General features: G+C 29.1%; 1 protein-coding gene across 1 annotated transcript in view; it reads right to left on the reverse strand.

Moving 5' to 3' along the window:
• Positions 1-22,246, reverse strand: part of LOC107439018 (zonadhesin) — a 167,041-nt gene that overhangs the window by 40,829 nt on the left and 103,966 nt on the right. The window contains exons 41-50 of the mRNA XM_087155985.1: positions 21,820-21,996; positions 20,227-20,400; positions 19,977-20,150; positions 18,932-19,014; positions 14,047-14,226; positions 9,277-9,447; positions 7,886-8,056; positions 7,400-7,493; positions 5,892-5,974; positions 3,213-3,374 (exon numbers count right to left, since the gene is read on the reverse strand). Of these exons, the coding sequence (XP_087012111.1) occupies positions 3,213-3,374; positions 5,892-5,974; positions 7,400-7,493; positions 7,886-8,056; positions 9,277-9,447; positions 14,047-14,226; positions 18,932-19,014; positions 19,977-20,150; positions 20,227-20,400; positions 21,820-21,996 (1,469 nt within the window). The remainder of the gene's footprint in view (positions 1-3,212; positions 3,375-5,891; positions 5,975-7,399; positions 7,494-7,885; positions 8,057-9,276; positions 9,448-14,046; positions 14,227-18,931; positions 19,015-19,976; positions 20,151-20,226; positions 20,401-21,819; positions 21,997-22,246) is intronic.

Here is a 22,246-nt window from a genome sequence, read left to right on the forward strand (position 1 = left end):
TTATTTTACGCAATATTAATGGTCGTAAACACTGACAATTTTACGCACACGTCGGCAGTCTTGATCATTAAGAGCAGGCGGTAGGTCACTAAGTTGTTCATTTTGTGAGGTTAGGTCAGAAATTTGGTATTTTCAGCACACTCTTGACACTGTATATTATGTGGTTATTACTCAATACAAGGCCGGGATAACCTGGTCGGTAGGGCGCTGGGACATGTCCGAGAGCTCGTGGGTTTGAACCCCATTGGCCGACTGATGCACGCTAAATCTGTCGAGTCGCAAAGTCCTTTATGCTAACATAACAAATCAATATCTCTGGGGGTACTGAATTGGAGATTGATCATTCTCTGATTCAGGTCCAAATTACGATCTGTGGATGAATGAATAGATGTATGAATGGGTCCGCCCTATAAATGAGTAAGGCAGAAGTCGAATTCTTGGCCATAGATGGCGCCACTGGGAAACAAGAACAATCGCACCCCTCTGCCATAACAGGAATACGAAAACAACAACATTACTCGATATATATATATTAAACAAGATAATAATCAATACTACCTAAATTATGATAATTAGGAACTTTACATATTTTTGAGATCGTAAATTATTAATAATTTAATATATTGTCAGTAAAAGAGTTAAACTGAATAAAAAAAATGTGCAGCAAACTTGTTAAGATAAAAAATTACCAGTGATCCATCAGGGTTGACGGTTAAAGTTCATCCCAGAATTGCTCTTTTCGGTCTGTGACCAAAGTGAAACTGCTCCTGTGAAAGAATCATTACAGTCTTGACTAAGTCTAACTTTTATTTATTCAGGAAAAGATCTTCAGATTTAGAGATTCCTAGGATGCCAGTATTTCTCAGTCAGGAGGTTGGTGGTTGTTAAATTAACTTGCAGATCCTCTATATAATCGATCAATTGCTTACATCTTTGTTTTATTTTAAAATCTACTGAGATCGCCATTCAGGTGCAGAGTGAGCCAACGTGTGGAGACGCCAACATGGATCTCGCGTCCCTTCTCCATGTGCTGTATGTGTGGGATCCAAATTAATTTTAAGTTACTGAAGTCAACAATAAGTTAAAAAAAAGTAGTTGCATATTTAAATTATATTTAATCTTTTTAAAAAGAGGCCCGGATTTCCTGGTTGGTAGGTCACTGGGCCCATGTCCAAGAGTTCGTGGGTTCGTTCCCCGCCGGCCGAATACTCTCCGTGCAGTAAATGGTGACTGATGAACGTTAAATCTGTCGAGACTCAAAGTCCTCCATGTTTCCATAACAAATCAGTACCTCTGGGGGTACTGATCCAGGAGTTTCCTTGTCTTCTGGATTTTTTCAAAATTACAAGACTGAGTTGAACATTAGTAGCCGTAAACCCAAAATTGGGTTGGCTGTTCAGCAACGGATATAAAATTAAAAAAAGAGATAAGCAAATAAAATCTTTGTAAAAAGAGCATAAATCCCAGACACACAACGGAGAGAAGCACTAACAAAAAAAATGAGAGAAAAAATTACAAGGAAGGTGGGTAGGTTAGAACTTTATTTACGTCACACTAGAGCTACACAATGGGCTATTGGCGACGATCGGGGAAACATCCCTTATGATGATCCGAAGACGTGCCATCGCAATCTTGATCCTCTGCAGAGGGGAGGGCTCCGCTGCTTTGGTAACCCGATGACCTGCGCGAAGTCGAGCACTTTGCGGTAGAACAGTTTAACGAGGACCGAAACCGCGAACCTTCGGTCCCTACGTAGGCTGATCAAAGTGATCACCAGCCTGCTTACTGAACGCATCCAGTGATGCTTTACTTCGGTGTCCTACTGGGTGCCATGTCTTTACAATCAGTCCACTGCGGGACTACAAAGAAGGACTAAACTTCTTTTAAGAAATCAAATCAAAGGAGTGAACTGCAACTGTCACGTGGATCGGAGGTATGCTAGGTTCGGTTACAGTTAGAACAAAGAAAATCATCAAAATAAAAAGGTGATAATGCCATCGCGGGAAAAAAACGGAAACTTATAAAACTCAGTTAAGTTTGTGAAACGGAAACGGTTGTCTAAAATGTGATGTGAGCAACATCATACTGTAGATCTAGTAGTGTTGAATTCCCTCACAATTTCTGAAATGGACTGTCCCATGCGTCTAGCTCCAACTACCATTCCACGTTCAAAGTCTGTTAATTCTCCTCCTGTGGTTATAATTATATCAGAAACATTCTCAGATGAATAGCTTGAACACAAATAAAAGCTTGACACAAATAAAGTATTGCCAGTGATATACATTTTGTACGCGATGCTACCGCAATCTGCATTTTTACATATTGCTATCCCATGACTTTTGTCACCTATTTGTATTAGAAAAAAATTTAGTTTTTTTTTGTAATTCAAGAAGAGTAAAAACTATTTTGAACTTTTCAGACTAATTTAAAATTGTTTTGATTGATGCTAAGGATATCGCAGATTATAAATGTAAAAAGAAACAAAAATAGTTTACAAAAATTTTTTTGAACGCAGAAACGCTTTTAACTTATTTATTTTATCAAATTCTATCGTAGCCAACTTTAAAAACGTTGAAAACTCAGTTTGCTTTTTTGAAATTACTGAACCGATACTAAAAAAAATTTTTGTGTGAATATTCGTATAAATAAATTTCTTTTAATTTTGGTAAATTTGACTTTTAGGATTTAAAATTTAAGAATATTTTTGTTAAAAAATTGTTTCTAAACTTAGAAAATCAACCGCAGAAAATTTGAAAAAACCTAGTACTAAAATGTGCATCAAAATATTAGAAGCAAAACACAAAAAAAGTTTTTGAAAATAGATTTTTGAAGTAGTTTTTGAGAAAACTAAATTGTAGGTTGATATCAAAATTGTTTGTATATAATAAATCTTTTTAAAGCGTGTTCTTAAAAAACAGGACCAAAACAATTTCTTTTTAGAAAACTAATTCGTTACTTTCTCAGAAAACTGTAAAAAATTGGTAATTTTTACACGACAAGATCCTTAATAATAAATCACCTGTATTACAAATTGTAATTTTGTACATTACTTAAAATAGAACATTAAAATAACTACTGATTGGGAGGCTTTAGGATGCCATAAGAAACCTATTTAAAACTTTCAAGCTGGAATTTCTTAATTATTTGCATGTTTTAAAATTATTGTAAAAATTGAGTTAAAAAAAATTATTTTTGGAATTATAATTTCTTACCTTGCATTCACATTTTCTACAAGCATCAGGTCTAAACACTTCACCATTGGAACGGTGGATGCTTTCAAAAATGCAATCATCACACATTGAGCAACAAGGATCTGGTACTGGATGAGTGCAATTTCTTGTACAGATTTGCCTTTTACAAGCAACTTCTCCTACCTAGCAGATTAAATGCTAATGTATTACACAATTTATAGTCAAAAATTTATTCGATGAATGCATAATGGAGTAATTATTGTTCAAACAAAAAATGACGCCAGCAAGCAACTTCTCCTACCTAACAAATTAAATGTTAATATATTACACAATTAATAGTCAAAAAGTTATTCGTTGAATGCATAATAATTATTCTACAAACAAAAAAAGACGCCAACAAGCAACTTCTCCTACCTAACAAATTAAATGCTAATATATTACACAATTAATAGTCAAAAATTTATTCGATGAATGCATAATGGAGTAATTATTCTACAAACAAAAAATGACGCAACCTTTCTAGGAATATCAATCTATTAAATTATTCTTTTATTATTCTACAAGGATTAAATTGTTATTGGAACAATTAAACAAATTAAATTGTTATTTACAATTGTAATTAATTGTAATTGTAATTGTAATTAATTGTAATTAATTGTAATTGCAATTAATTATAATTATTAAATATAATTATAATTATTAAATATAATTGTAATTATTAAATATAATTATAATTATTAAATATAATTGTAATTATTAAATATAATTATAATTATTAAATATAATTATACTACTATGTATCAGAACGTGGACTGTGTTTTTGTGGAGTAAAAATTAAGCATATCGTGCAAAAAGGAGGAAAAGGAAGTCCTTAAAAGGAGGTAACTAAAAGGAGGTAACTCCCTCCCAATGAGGTAACTTAGGTTCGAATCCCAGCGTTGGTTACACGATATAAATTCTGCTCCCGGCTTACGCCGCCTGAAGAACTGATGTATAAAATATTTTCAGTGGTAGACGGATTATGGGTTAGATCCTCAATGAAGTCGACGACAGTGAAGAAGTTTTCGTGGTTGTTTTCTCCATATAACGACGTTTGCTCCAATGCGTGATCCGGGAGCATCCTTTTTATTTTATTTTGTAATCGACATTGAGCAGCCGACTCAATTTTGAGTTTACGACTATAAATGTTCAACTTCATAGGCTTGTAATTTTGAACTCAATCCAGAAGACAAGGCAAGTTCTGAATCAAGTAATTGGAAGAAATTTGCCTTCGTGGAAGGCTTTTCGATTGAATTAACCCGCATTTGCGTTACTGGGAGAGGAATACCACGATAACTCCCGCGGATAGTTAGATGAAATGGGGATTCTAACCCACAATTCATCTACCACTGAGGTTATTTTAGATTAGTACTGTGGTTATTATGAGCTTGTAGCAGTATTTGTTTGCCCACATGTCTGGGATTCAAACCCGGGTCACCTCATTGGGAAACGAGCGCTTTATACTCTGAGTCACCATGGCTCCTAGAAGCTTCCTTGTCATTAATGTAGGGTTCATAATTACTAAGCGGGGTTAAACTGAACCCTAAAATGGGTCTGTTGTTTAACACTGGTTATAAAACAAAATAAACGATAGTTTACTAAGATAATATCTTTGGTTTTAGGAGATTTTACTTAAATGCTCTAAACAATTTGTGCACGCTACATTTAAAGTTACAAAGTCAAGCCCTAAAATGTATTTTATGAAAAGTAACATACTTTTTTTGGTGGATTGAGACTTATGAACATCAAAATTTACAGGACAAACGCAATCTAGATTATATAGTCCTATGTGGTTCAAAGGTTACAGCTCTTTAATTTTAATTTAAACATCATTTCATTATATATTTATTATTCATTATCAATATTCATTATCATTATCATTATTCATTATCATTATTCATTATCATTATTCATTATCATTATTCATTATCATTATTCATTATCATTATTCATTATCATTATTCATTATCATTATTCATTATCATTATTCATTATCATTATTCATTATCATTATTCATTATCATTATTCATTACTCATTATCATTATCATTATTCATTATCATTATTCATTTTCATTATCATTATTCATTATCATTATTCATTATATTAACATCATTTCATTATATAAGAAGAAACTGCTTGAATTGATTTGCAGTAACAAAGAAGACTTCATGCAAAAAATGATTTTTTTTTATTATTACTGCTTTTTTATTATTTTATTTTGTCCCTATAAAATGATTTGTAACTGTTTTATTGAAATGATAAAAAATATTAATTATTAAATGATAAAAATTATCTTATTTTGTAATGATAAAGTGAATTGTAAGTTTACATAAATTTCACATTCTCTTAAATATCATTGTTTTAAATGACAAAATCAAATTTTTAGTGATAGTGGAATAATGTATAAAGTCAGAAAAATAATTCTAGCGGAAGACAAAAATTATAAAAATTTTCAGATATGTTTGCTTGCAGGACAGCATTTCATCTGAGGAGACACTGCCAAAGGCAGAATTTTTGATTTTGCACCTGTTCAGTGTAGAACTTCATCATGTGATCTTTTTTTCGACTAAATTGTAGATAAACTACTAAACAAACTACTTAAAAAATTGTGACCAATTCATTTTATAGTAATAAAGAGTGACTAAATATGGTATTTACCTGGCAGATACACTTTTCGCAAACATCATCAGGGTGAGTGAATTCTTTGTTTTGTTCGAAATGAATTCCTGAAATAATGCACCCTGAAAATAGTAATGAAAATCAACAACTTTTTCGAAGAAATATTCGATATTTTATTATTAAATATTATTATTGTGATTTTTCAGTTAAGGTAATGGTTATCTGATACAGTCACAGTTAAAGAAGCTTTTTTTGAGATTAACATTTTAGATTTTTTAGTTAAGATAATTTTTTATGTTACAGTTAAAGAACAGGTAAAGATTTTCATGGTTTTCCTTCTTTATAATATAAATACTGTTTAATTTACTTCAAAACTTAAATCAAATAGTAAAAAAATCCCCATTGATTGTTATCACTGATATAAAAAACTTTAATATTAGACACATGAGTAAAATAAATCCCCATTGATAGTTATAGCTGATATAAAAATATTTAATATTAGACACATGAGTAAAATAAATCCCCATTGATAGTTATAGCTGATATAAAAATATTCAATATTAAACACATGAGTAAAATAATCTCCATTGACTGTTACAGCTGATATAAAAATATTTATTATAAGACACATAAGTAAAATAAATCCCCATTGACAGTTGTAACTGATATAAAAATGTTTTAGTAATTACCAATGAATAACATACATCCCCAAATTTTTTGTATTTATACCCTAACATCTAAAAAGAAGGATAGGTATACTTTGAGCAACATAGACAAAAAAAAAAAGAAGAGAAAAACGTGAATAAAATGCAAATAAAGTACATGAATGGACATACTATAGTTTCGGGTTTTCTAAACAAGAACCTTCCTCAGTGTCTAAACACTAAATGGTTACGGTTTTTTGATATTTAGACACTATAAGGAAGATTCTTGTTTAGAAAACCGAAGTCCATGTTATGTCCATTTCCGCACTTCGTTGATTTTTGCTTTAATATATTCCAACAATTTCTATAAATTTTTGAAATCCTGCTTAACAGAAACGGCTTGGCTTTTCTATTAAGAAATCTAAAATTTTGACGGGGAAAGGGCTAGAAAATACAGCGGATGTTGAAACATTTGTATTGTCTGCTAAGTGACTCGTTGTATAGCGTTGTTATACTGAAAGATTGAGTTGTTATTTGGACATAATCTTTTACTGGCGTTGTTATAGTGAAATGATGTCCAAATGTAGGCATTAAATCTCCAATACTCAGATGAATTCAACAAAGTACTATTTTACTATTGTATCAGTTATTTGGAAAAACCTATAATTTTTCCATGTACTATCCCTTCCTATTAAAACAACACATTCATAAAATGCAATTTAAATGAATTATGGTTTTCTTTACCATAACCTAATAAAAAATATGCTTGAAACTACAACAATGATCATTTAATCAGTGAAGCCATTATTTCAAACTGATACCAAATCAACTTCAATATTAATTTTAAAAATGGACTCATTGTAAGCATGAAATCTTTGTTAATTATTTATAAGTTGTACTTACCTGGACATATAGGACAACATGTATTTGGCATTAAAATAGGATTACTGCAAATAGGTTGGCTGCATTGCAGAGAGTGGCAGGTAACTGTTCCATTCTTCAAAAATTGTCAAAATTAAATTAGTTACAAGAAATGCGATTGCAAATTCAACAGTCAAAAATACAATTGCAAATTTAAAACACAACTAATTTAATACACAAAAATACGACAGCAAATTCACCAGTCAAAAATACGATTACAAATTTAATACACAAAATACGATTGCAAATTCAGCAGTCAAAAATACGATTGCAAATTTAACGCACAACTAATTTAATACACAAAAATACGATTACAAATTTAACGCACAACTAATTTAATACACAAAAATACGATTGCAAATTCATTAGTCAGAAATACGATTGAAAATTCAATACACAACTAAGGTGATTGAAGAATAACAAGATCTATGATAAAATTTTGAAAATTATAAAAAAATCAAATCTTACTTTGCATATGCACTCGTCACAAGGATTACTAGAAGATATAAATATTTCTTGGTTAGAATAATTTCTTCCTTCAAAAGAGCATCCATCACAGATTGGACAACATTTTGAATCAAATAATGTAGGATGAAGACATTGAACGCATGAATGTCTTGCACATGCTACTTGTCCCTTCTGGAGGAAAAAAACAAGGAATAAATTTAAAAAATTTGCAGATGAAAATCGATAGAGGGTATTGTGTAATGATCACTCTTTATCATGTCATTTTTGAGCTTAAATAGTATATTTTACTGTAAAAAAATCTTTTCAAACAGCTCACAAAGTTTGATTTTATATACAGTTCTTCCATTATTTATTATTTGGACTCGAAACTTTTTAATTCAACTTTTATATATCGATAAATAATTGTCAAAATATCAAGAAAGTTTGATAGGTATTATTTGAAAATCTGTACTATTTTACTGCATGTATTTTTTTTATTTTTTATAGAGCCATTTACGTATTAATCTCAGAACTTTTTGACCATTTCCATTTCCAAAGCCAAGTGAAATGCCATTTTCAAAGTCTTAACACTTATTATTAAAGTCGATAATAGCAAAGGAGAGACTAAAATTATCAAAACCATTTCAGATGACTTCATTGTTAAAGACTGTGTAAAACCAGATGGTAAAATGTTCATTCCTTTTAATTTTCTTACTTTTTTTTTTAGATTTCTTTGCTTTTTTTTTATTCTAAACCATCTGATGAAATGTTGTGCATTCATAACGAGATTGTAAAATAAAATTATATTAAAAGCATTTGACTACTACTATTTTGAAAATCCTATAGAATCATTACCGTCAAATGGTTAATTGAATTATGAAACAGATACGGAATATAATTTTTTAAGAAGGTTTAGAATGTAATGAAGAAATCATATTCCATTTTTATTTTATTATTTTATTTATTTGATTGCAGAAATCTTAAAGTTTTGATACTAAATCATCCGATAATAAGCTGTGCAGTCACAAGGAGGTAGTCTAATGAAATGATGTTAAAAGTATTTGATTATTAATATCTTATAGAACATCTTATGCAAAAGCATAAACATTAACTCTTTAATTGAATAATAAAATCAGGGCTGAACGTAAGCTTCATAAAAAGGTTTATTATGTAATGAAAAATATTAGAAATGCTTGCAAACATAAGCATGTTTCGCATGGATTTTTAGGTTTTCTAAAATTCTTAATGTCTGCATAAATTTGTTCATGATATCAAAAGTTTGAGCAAAGCAAGACAGCATTCTTATAGAAGAATGACCATTAATTGATTAATTAAATTAAAGAACCGAAGCAGAACATAAGTTTTTAAAAAAGGTTTATTATGCAATATAAAAAGAAATTAGAAATACTTACAGAACATAAACAAGTTTCGCATGGATTTTTAGGATTTGTAAAATTCTTATTGTCTGCATAAATTTGTTCATGATATCGACAGTTTGAGCACTCAAGACAACATTCTCCGGGAGCTGGATTTAAGCAAGTTATTGGGGGACAATCTCTAACGTCACATAAAACATCACCATTCTGAAATAAATATCACAAAAATACAAAATTATATACAATATTCTAAGTCTGGGTGCAAAATCTACTAATTGCACATGTTATTAAGAAAAAATTTGAATTAAATTTAAAAATTTATTAGCTCGATGTAAACTTCGACATGAGAGCACACGAACTTTAAATTTTTCGTTAGCAATAGAAGAAAATCAAAATTAAATTTAAATTTATTAAAAAAAAGTTAAGCGGTTTCCTAGAAAAAAGTAACTCTTTTACATTAGCTTGATTTTCCACGCTTTTTAAGTAAACAGAACAAATACTACTCTCATCTAGGACTGGGCTATAAATCGATATATCGCGACATATCGATTTAACGCCTATATCGGCAAACCGATACAGCAACTTTCATTCCAAGCGATACATCAGAAATCTGATTTAAGCCGTCGAGTGAAGAAGACGATATAACGATATAGCGATACACGCAAGGACTTTCTCTTACGTTCCGATGCCAACTCGCGCAGTGGAAGACGATATTGTTTCGTTATGTTGAGACGGCCTTGACTGATGAGCGGTAGAATCAGAATCACTTTTGAGACCTTATATCGTTATATCACATGTTCGTTTTCGCACCTTCGCGATTTGAAATCGTTTCTTGTAGATTAGTTTCAATGGGATTAACTTCGTGATCGCCGTCGTAACCTTGTTCTGAACGCAATCTATTATTGAAAAGAATTTATAAAGAAAAGTTTCTTCATTAATTAGGTAAGTTTTTTATTTATTTTCTGACAAAACTTTTTTTATATTTTTAAATGTGAAAATTATCGGAAATCTAATTTAAGGCACCCATAAGGAATTAAATTACAAAGTAAATAAATTTGTTAGGTTATTTTTTTACTTTCTTTTAATTTATTAAAAACCTCTCGGATAAAACTTCTAATAATTTAATGGGCTTCTATTACTGATTTTAAATTTATAAATCTTGAGTTGTTTTTATTTTTAGAAATAAAGTTAAAACAAAACTTATTTTTTGGACATAAGTCAATAAACTTTATTTGTTCAAAAGAATTTGAAAAGTTTGCGAATTTTATTCATTTCTTTTTTTTTTTTTTTTTATCAATTACTACTTCGTTTTATTAGAGAGTAAAATCATTATTTTTTTTTAATTTTCGTTTTATATTATTAGTTAATTAGCTAAATATATTACCGAATATCACAATTCTTTTGTTTTTATTTTTAAGAATTTAATTAAGAAACTTTGCCTTACTTTGTTTTTCGTTCATAATTCGGTCATTATTTAATTTAATTTAATTATTTATATGAAATAATAATAAAAATAGTGTTTAAGAAGCATTTTTTTCTAAAATTTATTTAGCTCTTTGTTTTAAGCATACAAATAATTTTTTAACGAACTTATTTTTTAAATTTTGTTCCTTTGCTGTTAGGTAAATATATTGATAAATTTCACTTTTATTTATTTTTTTATTTTTAAACTAAGAAATCTTTTGTTATTTGCGTGATCATTTTTAGAAAATATAACAAAACTTGTGTTTACTTCTTCATTAAGAATTTGAACATTACGATCGAACTTAATAATTCTGTAATTATTTACGCATAATAGTACAAGCAAATATTGATTTGTTAAAAAAAGTTTCTTTTTTTTAAAAAATATAAAATATTTTTAACACTTTGTTTTAAGTGTATAATGAATTTCTTAACAAACTTTTTTTTTAATTTTTTAAATTTTCTTTCAATAATTTCAGCTAGATATCTTTATAAAATTCCCTTTTTATTTTTAAACTGAGAAATCTTTCAGAGAACGAAAATTTTAAGAAATTATTACAAATCTTATGTTTACTTTTTAGTTTAAAATTCGAACATTTTTAATTTTAAACTTCGGCTTTTAGTCAATCTAACTTTTATTTTAATTAAAATATATTTTGAAATTTTAAAATCAGCTTTTGTTTAATAACAATTTTTTTCTTCCATTAAGGGTGTTTTAGGGGTTAACTTAAATTAAGACTGCTTATACCTAAACGATAAAGAAGTGCAAATATTTCATTCTGTATCTACACACATTTTTTCAATAAATATTTTAAGTAAGATTTGTACATCTTAGTCAATTTATTTAATATCTTTCTTTAGCAAAACATATATATTTTCAAATTTATAAATTGATTTAAATCAATATGCGTATGAAGTCTTGATAGAAATCTGACTTTCTGTGCCTTAAAGTAAATGAAATTCAAAAATACTATATCGCGATACATCGCTATATCGCGATGCAAAACTGACGATATATCACGATATATAATTTCTAATATCGCCCAGTCCTACTCTCATCTTAATGATATTAAAAAGATTCTTTTCTCAAGCATAAAAATGGAACACTCTCCATTTTGTCTGTGATCTTCTCCAGTTTTTATAATCATATTTTGCTTATAACAACATTCAGTTTAATTATTATGAGTATGTAACATTATTAACATTGCCATTAAATATGATGAATAAAGTAGGACAGTTAGTTTAAACCCTAATATCTTTAATTCAAAGAAAAATGATGATATTAAAGGATTAAAATTCTACTTAATGACACTAAAGAATGTTTCATTTTAATCTAAAATTTAAAACCAAACTCTTCAGTTTTAGAAACGATTCAATAAGAAAACATGTAATTTTATTTTGTTTTTGAAATATGATTTTTTTCATATTAATCAGTCTTTTCTACTATATTTGTTAAAAAATAAAAGTAAAAATATAGTATTGGAAAGAATAATAAACATAAGAGAAATAGAAAAAAATAAGCTAAAAACTAATATATAAAAATGAATTAAAGCGAGAAAATTTATTAACCACTTGGTGCAGTTTGGACAACGGTGCAGGGCTCGAAAAAACTCAAAAATTTTACCCGTCCCCGAGGACGGCTTGTCCAACAATGCACCCGTCCTCCTTTGAAACTAACCCGTCGCTTTTAAATAAATAAAAATATATTTTTCTCTTATTTATTACAAACATTTATATAAATTGCACAATGAATTAGTCGTTACTAGGATTACATTATACTGTAATAAAAGAAATACTAGGTTACTAATAGTAGCCTAGTACTTCTTTTATGAAATAATTTAAATGACAAAAGTCAAGTTATCTGGAATGTCAATTTATCCGAGGGTACTGCGTTTTTTAAATGAATCAAATATGACGTTTGCCAGTTCAACAATCAAGCCAATGATTTACAGAGGTTTCTGAACAGAAATCTGAAAGGGGTTTTCCATTTAGGTAGATGTTCATAATTGCTTTTAAAGCTTCTTGTTCAAGACCAGTACGTATTGTGTTTTTTTGTAAGTTTATTGCTGCAATGTAAGTTTATTGCTGCAAAGCCCCTTTCAACCGCTGCAGTACTCCCAGACCGAGAAAACATCAATATATACGCAGTATGTTGCTGTATTGTGGGTCATTTTGCTGCCTTGTAACTTACAAGACTCTTGTAAGATAACAAAAATTGAAAATGTATCACGAACATTAACGGGAAAATGGCCGTCCGCGCGGACGTCGGATTCGAGAAATTCGTTGTCCGCGGAGAATTTTTGACCGTCGAGGACGGGCTGTTTTTCGAGCCCTGCAACGGTGTTCCTTTTATGTATTCTTTCTGACGCTCTAATAACAAGCAAAAATATATCTTGGTACTTTTTAATTACAAAAAACAGCCTAACCGTTACTAATTTTTTTTAATATTATCTCAATTACATTTGTACTAAAATATAAAATCAAAATAGGCAAATAATAATAATAATTTGAATTTTTTTATACATATTCAAAACTTTATCAATAACTGATTTTTTAAATTAAGGAAATTTCAATGATAAATAACTATTAATTTATCTGAATAAATGAAAATAAGTGCAAATTTGAATAATTATTGCTTGGAAGGGATACGTGTTTGGAAGATGACACAGGTGTTTCATGCAATATTTCGTAATCGTAAATTATTAAAATGCTAAATATAATATTTTTCACTCATTTTGATCTAAATAAATACAAAATAAGGACAAAAAAGTAAGAAAATTTATTTAATAAAATTTCTGCTACAAATGGTTAAGGACTGACATTTTTGACGAAGTATAACGATTTAATAATAAAACAATACTATTAAATAAAGAACAATTTTAAAAGTCAAAATAAATGAATAATATTTCAAATTAGGAAAGAAAATTTTACTTAACTATTTTGTCCGTAGATTCATATTAAATTAGATAATTTATAAATAATCATAAGGAAATGTTTGCAAATCAAAATAAATGCGGAAAAAATTAAAAAAAATTTCGATGCCAAGGGTATGGTTCTACTGAAATTAAGCTTTTTTGATTCTATGAACGATATACATATTGCTACCAAGATTTAGAATTATTTTACATATTTACTTTTTAAGAGTGAGTTCGATCATTTCGATGTAGAAACTATTAGCTTATAAAACTAACGCATTCAATTCTTAATTTCTATTTATAAAGAAGTTTTTTTAAAAATTTAATTAGCAATAGTCCAATAATTATTTTTATTTATTTATTTAATTATTATTCTTTTTTATTCACTTATGAATATGCCTATAAAAAATAACGCACTAAATATAATTACGTTGCAAGAGCATTCTTTGCAAGGATCACTTTCGTCATTAAACACAGCGTCAAGTTCATATCTTAGTCCATTATAAATGCAATGATCAGGACAGTAAAGGCAACAGTGTTCGTCATCTGTAATGGGATTCATGCAGGTAACAGTTTCACATGGCTTTTCTGAACAATAAACTGAACCTTCCTATTTGGAGAGAAAATAAAGTAATAGAGTAAGTGGAGTAATAGCAAACTAAAGTAATAGAGTAAGTAAAGTAAAAGCAAACTAAAGTAATAGAGAAGAGTAAAATTAAAAATTTAAAATATTTGATATATTTAATATATTTTATGCTAATTAAAAATTTAAAATATTTAAAGATTAGATTTTGTACTTTAATAAATTTTTTATGAACTCTTTTTCGTTAATTTTTCATAAAAACTAGACCTTACGTAAAAACTATTATAGATAAAACTTGACCAAAAATTAAACTTTCTCCAATAAAATTCGCACAAACATCTGTTTTACTGTTTCAAGTAATTTGAAAGTGTGAAAATTAGAGAACATTTTTCTGGAAACGATTCGAAACTCAAGTAAATGAGAAGTAACCAAGGTTTCTAAAAAAACCTTGTTTAAACCTTGTAAGCCTTATATAATGATTAACCCCTTAACGATCGGTTAATTTTCAAGAAAACGGTCATAAAGTTGTCTACTTTATTGGCTTTTGTATTTGTATAACGCATTTGATTAGTCCTGACTAGGACTGGGCGATATTAGAAATTATATATCGTGATATATCGTCAGTTTTGCATCGCGATATAGCGATGTATCGCGATATAGTATTTTTGAATTTCATTTACTTTAAGGCACAGAAAGTCAGATTTCTATCAAGACTTCATACGCATATTGATTTAAATCAATTTATAAATTTGAAAATATATATGTTTTGCTAAAGAAAGATATTAAATAAATTGACTAAGATGTACAAATCTTACTAAAAACATTTATTGAAAAAATGTGTGTAGATACAGAATGAAATATTTGCACTTCTTTATCGTTTATAAGGTATAAGCAGTCTTAATTTAAGTTAACCCCTAAAACACCCTTAATGAAAAAAAATATTGTTATTAAACAAAAGCTGATTTTAAAATTTCAAAATATATTTTAATTAAAATAAAAGTTAGATTGACTAAAAGCCGAAGTTTAAAATTCGAACATTTTTAATTTTAAACTAAAAAGTAAACATAAGATTTGTAATAATTTCTTAAAATTTTCGTTCTCTGAAAGATTTCTCAGTTTAAAAATAAAAAGGGAATTTTATAAAGATATCTAGCTGAAATTATTGAAAGAAAATTAAAAAAATTAAAGAAAAAGCTTGTTAAGAAATTCATTATACACTTAAAACAAAGTGTTAAAAATATTTTTTTTTTTTAAAAAAAGAAACTTTTTTTAACAAATCAATATTTGCTTGTACTATTATGCGTAAATAATTACAGAATTATTAAGTTCGATCGTAATGTTCAAATTCTTAATGAAGAAGTAAACAGAAGTTTTGTTATATTTTCTAAAAATGATCACGCAAATAACAAAAGATTTCTTAGTTTAAAAATAAAAAAATAAATAAAAGTGAAATTTATCAATATATTTACCTAACAGCATAGGAACAAAATTTAAAAAATAAGTTCGTTAAAAAATTATTTGTATGCTTAAAACAAAGAGCTAAATAAATTTTAGAAAAAAAAATGCTTCTTAAACACTATTTTTATTATTATTTCATATAAATAATTAAATTAAATTAAATAATGACCGAATTATGAACGAAAAACACAGTAAGGCAAAGTTTCTAAATTAAATTCTTAAAAATAAAAACAAAAGAATTGTGATATTCGGTAATATATTTAGCTAATTAACTAGTAATATAAAACGAAAATTAAAAAAAAATAATGATTTTACTCTCTAATAAAACGAAGTAGTAATTGATAAAAAAAAAAAAGAAATGAATAAAATTCGCAAACTTTTCAAATTCTTTTGAACAAATAAAGTTTATTGACTTATGTCCAAAAAATAAGTTTTGTTTTAACTTTATTTCTAAAAATAAAAACAACTCAAGATTTATAAATTTAAAATCAGTAATAGAAGCCCATTAAATTATTAGAAGTTTTATCCGAAAGGTTTTTAATAAATTAAAAGAAAGTAAAAAAATAACCTAACAAATTTATTTACTTTGTAATTTAATTCCTGATGGGTGCCTTAAATTAGATTTCCGATAATTTTCACAGTTAAAAATATAAAAAAAGTTTTGTCAGAAAATAAATAAAAAACTTACCTAATTAATGAAGAAACTTATCTTTATAAATTCTTTTCAATAATAGATTGCGTTCAGAACAAGGTTACGACGGCGATCACGAAGTTAATCCCATTGAAAATAATCTACAAGAAACGATTTCAAATCGCGAAGTTGCGAAAACGAACATGTGATATAACGATATAAGGTCTCAAAAGTGATTCTGATTCTACCGCTCATCAATCAAGGCCGTCTCAACATAACGAAACAATATCGTCTTCCACAGCGCGAGTTGGCATCGGAACGTGAGAGAAAGTCCTTGCGTGTATCGCTATATCGCTATATCGTTATATCGTCTTCTTCACTCGGCGGCTTAAATCAGATTTCTGATGCATCGCTTGGAATGAAAGTCGCTGTATCGGTTTGCCGATATAGGCGTTAAATCGATATGTCGCGATATATCGATTTATAGCCCAGTCCTAGTCCTGACATCTAGTTTAAAATAAATTAACTATCTACAATTACCTTAAAAATATCCTGGCACTGCCATCTAGTGTGTAAAATGAGAAATAAAATGTTTTCTGGGCAAAAGAAATGACTTAGTTTTATTCTTATTGGAGCGTTATTATTGGACACTCCAGCCCGTCAATATCACGGGTGCGAGAAATTGAGAGCGAAACCTCACTCCGTCATTTTCACGTCATTTAAACACAAGCGTCATCGAAGCTTGAACGCCTTCCTGAATCAGCAGATTAAAGGCAACTATTGTGAAACATCTTGCATAGCATGTTTTATACAGTATGGACAGATGAAAAGCAGCCAGTAAAACATTTAAACTATCACTGATAACTTAAATTTAACTTACATATTTCAGTAGTAACTTACATTTATTTTCTTGCCACTTTTATTTTCGCCACCCTGCTTTAAAGCGTGCTTGAATGAAATAAGTCTCTAACTTTCAAGGTTGTTTTCTAAAACTATCAGGTTTCAAACTTGTAAATTCGAAACTACTTATTCAATTTTCGTGCAATTTATTTAAAAATTTAACAGCAGACTCATAACTATTTTCATTAAGCTATTAAATCAATTATATTTTAAGTTATTAAATACTAAATCTTAACATTAAGAGTAGTTTTTGATAAAAATAATTAAAAATTAAATTCAAACAAAAAGCATTTCAAAGTAAGCGAAATAAATTTTTAGTTTTTTTTTATAAACATTAAAAAAAATAATAAAAATAAAAGCTCGATAATATGAGGACAGCAGGTTACTAAAAGTCTGATATTGCAACAATTTTCCGTCAAAATGCTAATAATAAAGATACAGATTGCATGTTTATAACAAGTTTAAAACTACTTGACCTCCGTTATGGTGACAAATGTTTAACAGGGAAACAAATTTTCCGCTGTTCAAGTGAGGAATACTATACAAAAAATGGCTAAATGGGAGACATTTTTATGTATTTTTAGTATTAATAAAGAATAGGTGAAAAACGGACATCATCTCACCTTACTTCCTACCTACAATATCAATCACTTATGCTTATAAAATTAAAGTTAGGGAAATTATCAGTTAAGTTATCTTGCTCCTTCCGATAGAATACTTTTACAAATTTGTGGACCTCATACTTCAAAAGAATACACCACATATCTACTATACTTCTCCTATTATCCTATATTATTTCCCTTCTAGCCCGCTTGCCCGTTTTCTATCGTAATCAACATTCAGTGTTATTAATAATGTCAAAAACTATTGTACTTCATTTCATTCTTTTTCTCCTATTTAAAATTTAAAAATTGTATTTGCGTATCACGACAAGCTCACTATAACGTCGATTACATTTGCTATTGAGAATTATCGTTCTAACGGAAAATGTATATGCTGGTGTTTTTGGATAACTTGCTAATCTGGATAATAGATCTGGATAATCTATCAGGCTAAAATCCAGATTAATAGCGAAGAAAAAAATTCTGGTAAATTTCTCGTACTATATCGTGTTGTAAAATTTCTAACAATAAAAGTAAAAATAAGTAAATAAATAAAAATTTTAAAAAAATTAAAAAAAATTTTTTTTTCAATAAAACCTAAGATATACAGTACTTAAAACATTCATGCGGTAATTTTTCCGTTTATATGGTAACTGTTTACCAGAAATTCTGGTTTTAAAAATTATAGTGCATATTACCATACATTTAGTAAAAAATATAAAACTGAATAGTAAAATTAACTAAATAAATGTTTTTTGTGCCATGCTCTAAGTTATCATGATAAAATTGCCAAATTTTACCACATTTATCAAATTTTATGATAATTTATAAAGCCGTATTCTTGTTAATTTTACTAAAATTATTCCCAAAAGGCTTCGGTAAAAATTACCGAGCTCTTTCTTGTTCTCACAGAGCCAGAAACACAGTAAATTTTTTACCATATTCTGGTAATTTTGACCACCACACTCTGTTTCTCAATGCCAAACTTTGACTATATATGCTAGTTAAGTGACAGCAGTTATAATAGTTATACATATTCTGTAATTATTTATTCCGAGGAAGAAAAAAAACGCCATTTGTTAGCTTAAAATCATTCACTTGCTTGATAATAAGGTTTGGATTTCTGAATTGATAAACTTACCATGCAAGCACATTCTGAACAAATATCTTTTGGATCATCAAACTCTGCACCAACATTATAAATTTTACCCTCATAAAAGCAACCTAAATGAATAAAAAAAAACATTAAAATTATCGTATAAGCGATTTCTTTTGAAAGAAAATAGGATGTTTTGAAAACACCAAACATATTATCGATATTTTAAGAATTCTCATTAAGAATGAAGTTAAAAAAAATATTCAGATTAGAGATCGCATAAAACAAGTATACAAAACTCACGCAAGTATACAAAAACTCAAATAAAATTCTAGGAATTAATATTGAAAAGTGATGTTAAAAATATCAAAACCTGTTTGATTCATGGAAGGTGTTTATACTGTTTGTTTTTACCTCCTCTAAATTTAGACAATCAAACAGACTTTCATGTTTTTAACCTTGTCTTCTGTGTTAATAATTGTTAGTTTTGAAACAGTTTTTATTTTTTTTCTTTATGCACGTATTAATTAGCAATCACAAATAGGCATATTTTAAAACTAGGTTTTGACAAAAATGCAAAAAAATATTGTTGCCCTTCAGGATCAATAAAAAGAGAAAGAAGTGCTTCTAATGTCCGCACAGATTAAAGAGTAAGTACATGTACTAACACGAGAGTACCGAATTGAGATTACATCCATGTGATCTTATGCCGCTGGAGTCAGAAAGGCTAGTTTCATGTACGGTACCTTGGGACGTGAATGGAGAATCGTGTGATAACGTATGCTTTATTACAGTCCGGAACAGGTTAAGGCAACACCCCCTGAAAGAGAGAAGGCCTCCGCACGGTTTACCATAAACGAAAAATCTGATTCTTTAGTAGCCCGGACGTAGTGACATTTTTAGTATTTCCCCCCATTGCGCAGTTTAGTAGCCTGAAGTTAGTAACATCTGTTTCATTTTTCAACTACTGCGAATTATGCGTTCGTTAAGTCGGATTACTAATTTGATTTGTGAGGAGGCTTTATCTTTTCTAGAAGTGCTGGTTAAGGGCGAAACCCTGTATATTATTTAGAAATTATAGAAGCGATACCTGAGTCACAGACAGGACAACAATCCTTAATAACGGGATCAGTGCAATGAACAATGTCGCAAGCTTTCGGATTGCATTCAATATTGCCTCCAGTACAAATACAGATTTCACAGGATTTAATGGAAAATTCAATCTCTTCTCCAATGTTATAAATTTCACCATTGTGCGAACATCCTAAAAACAAAAAATGGAGTCTAATAATTTATTTTATTCAATAATATTTAGGAACAATTAATATTTTTATTATTACCTGAATCACAAACAGGACAACAGTCTTTTATGATTGGATTGGAGCATTCTACTTCATTGCAAGTCTTTTGTTTGCATTCTATACTACCATTTGTACATATGCAAGTGTCACAGATACTTTCAGGTATCAGTATTTCAGATCCAAAATCATAAATTTGACCATTATACAAACATCCTGAAATATAGTTTCGTTTATTTAACTTATCTTTGCTTTGCGAAGAATTTCATTGGTATACAAAAAAGGATTTTTAGGTTTGGTTGATGATTTCAAGAACAATTGGGCTGATTTTAAAAATAATTGATATGAATATAAGTTAGAGTAATACTAATAGAGAAACCAATTGACAGTTATAATACGAACTTATATCGTGAGTAGCACTAATGCTAATCTTTTCAGGGGTATGGTTGGCCATGACTCTATTTGAATGGACGGCAACGTGCGTCTACGTAAAGCTCACCTAATCCAAGATTTCCAGACAAGATATCCAGACTTGAACTTTAAAGAACTTTTGGAGAAGACGATGGCAATTCACAATTCCTTTTCAACTATCACCCAGAGGTTCATGACAGTAACTCACAATCTTCCCACAACCATAAAGAGCTTCCAAACAGTAACTCACATCTCCCTCCGACTACTACTCAGGGCTACATAACAGTAACTCACGATTCCCCTCCGACTACCACCCAGGGCTACATAATAGTAACTCATGATTCCTCTCCGACTACCACCCAGGGCTCCATAACAGTAACTCACAATTCCCCTCTGACTACCACTCAGGGCTACATAACAGTAACTCACGATTCCCCTCCTACTACCACCCAGGGCTACATAACAGTAACTCACGATTCCCCTCCTACTATCATCCAGGGCTACATAACAGTAACTCACAACTTCCCTCCGACTACCATCCAGGACTACCTAACAGCAACTCACAATTCCCTTCCGACTACCATCCAGGGCTACATAACGGTAACTCTAGATTCTCCTCTGACTACCATCTACGGCTTCATAACAACATTGCTGAAAGATTGAAAAAAACGACACAGGGCTTTGGTTCAAGCTTCCAGGTTGCAAATCTGTAAGAGAGAACCTTTGTTTTTTTGTTCAATTATTTCTTTAAAATCACCCTAAAAGTTCTGTAGATAATATACCAAATCAGAAATTTTTCTTCATTTTGAACCCAAGTATATAGATGTAACGTTTTTTTATGTATCTCTGTAATATATGAAATAAAAAAATTGGTCCCATTTTAGGTCGTAAGTTGCATTTTTAAGTTTAAAAAAAATGACATTTCAAAACTTTTACCAATCGTTATTAAGACGGCAAGAACAAGGGAGGGATTTAAATCATCATTAAGACCAACCCTAGTACATGCTTGGGTTTAAGTGTTCAGATTTTCAACCTGTTCTTATTATTGCTTAAATTTAAAGAATCTTAAGTAACAAACTGTGATTTTTCCAACCCACGTTACTTAAAATCACGTCTATATCCCCCGAGAATTCAAGAATAAAATAAAATAGTCCCTATTTGTATTCGATCTACTCTGGTATCTTAGATAAAATGTAATTATATTAATAACTATTATAAACATACCCATATTGCATACAGGGCAACAATCGATAATTACTGGATTAGAACAGTGTATTTCCTCGCAAGTTTTTGCATGGCATTCAATATTGCCATTTTTGCAAGAGCAAATTTCGCAAGCATTTGAGCTTATGTAGTCCAGAACTTGTCCATCTGGTATTATTTCACCATTTTGAGAACAATCTAAAAAATAAATTTAATGTTACGGAAGTTTTTATGACATGAATAAGTAATATTTGCACACACGAAGAACTTGCATACTAACATTTTCTCTTATTTAGGAGAACAAATTTTCTAACTTAATTTAATTTAAAATTAGTATTCAAATATATTATTTTTTGAGAAGAACAAAGATTACAATAAGTAAATAAAATAAAATTTAGTACATTTCCAGAGAAACCAGCTTGCTCCGGGCTAATGATAAATATTTTCT

The sequence above is a fragment of the Parasteatoda tepidariorum genome, chromosome 12, assembly GCF_982258835.1.
Source record: "Parasteatoda tepidariorum strain Cologne lab strain chromosome 12, Ptep-v5.0, whole genome shotgun sequence".
Classification (NCBI taxonomy): domain Eukaryota; kingdom Metazoa; phylum Arthropoda; class Arachnida; order Araneae; family Theridiidae; genus Parasteatoda; species Parasteatoda tepidariorum.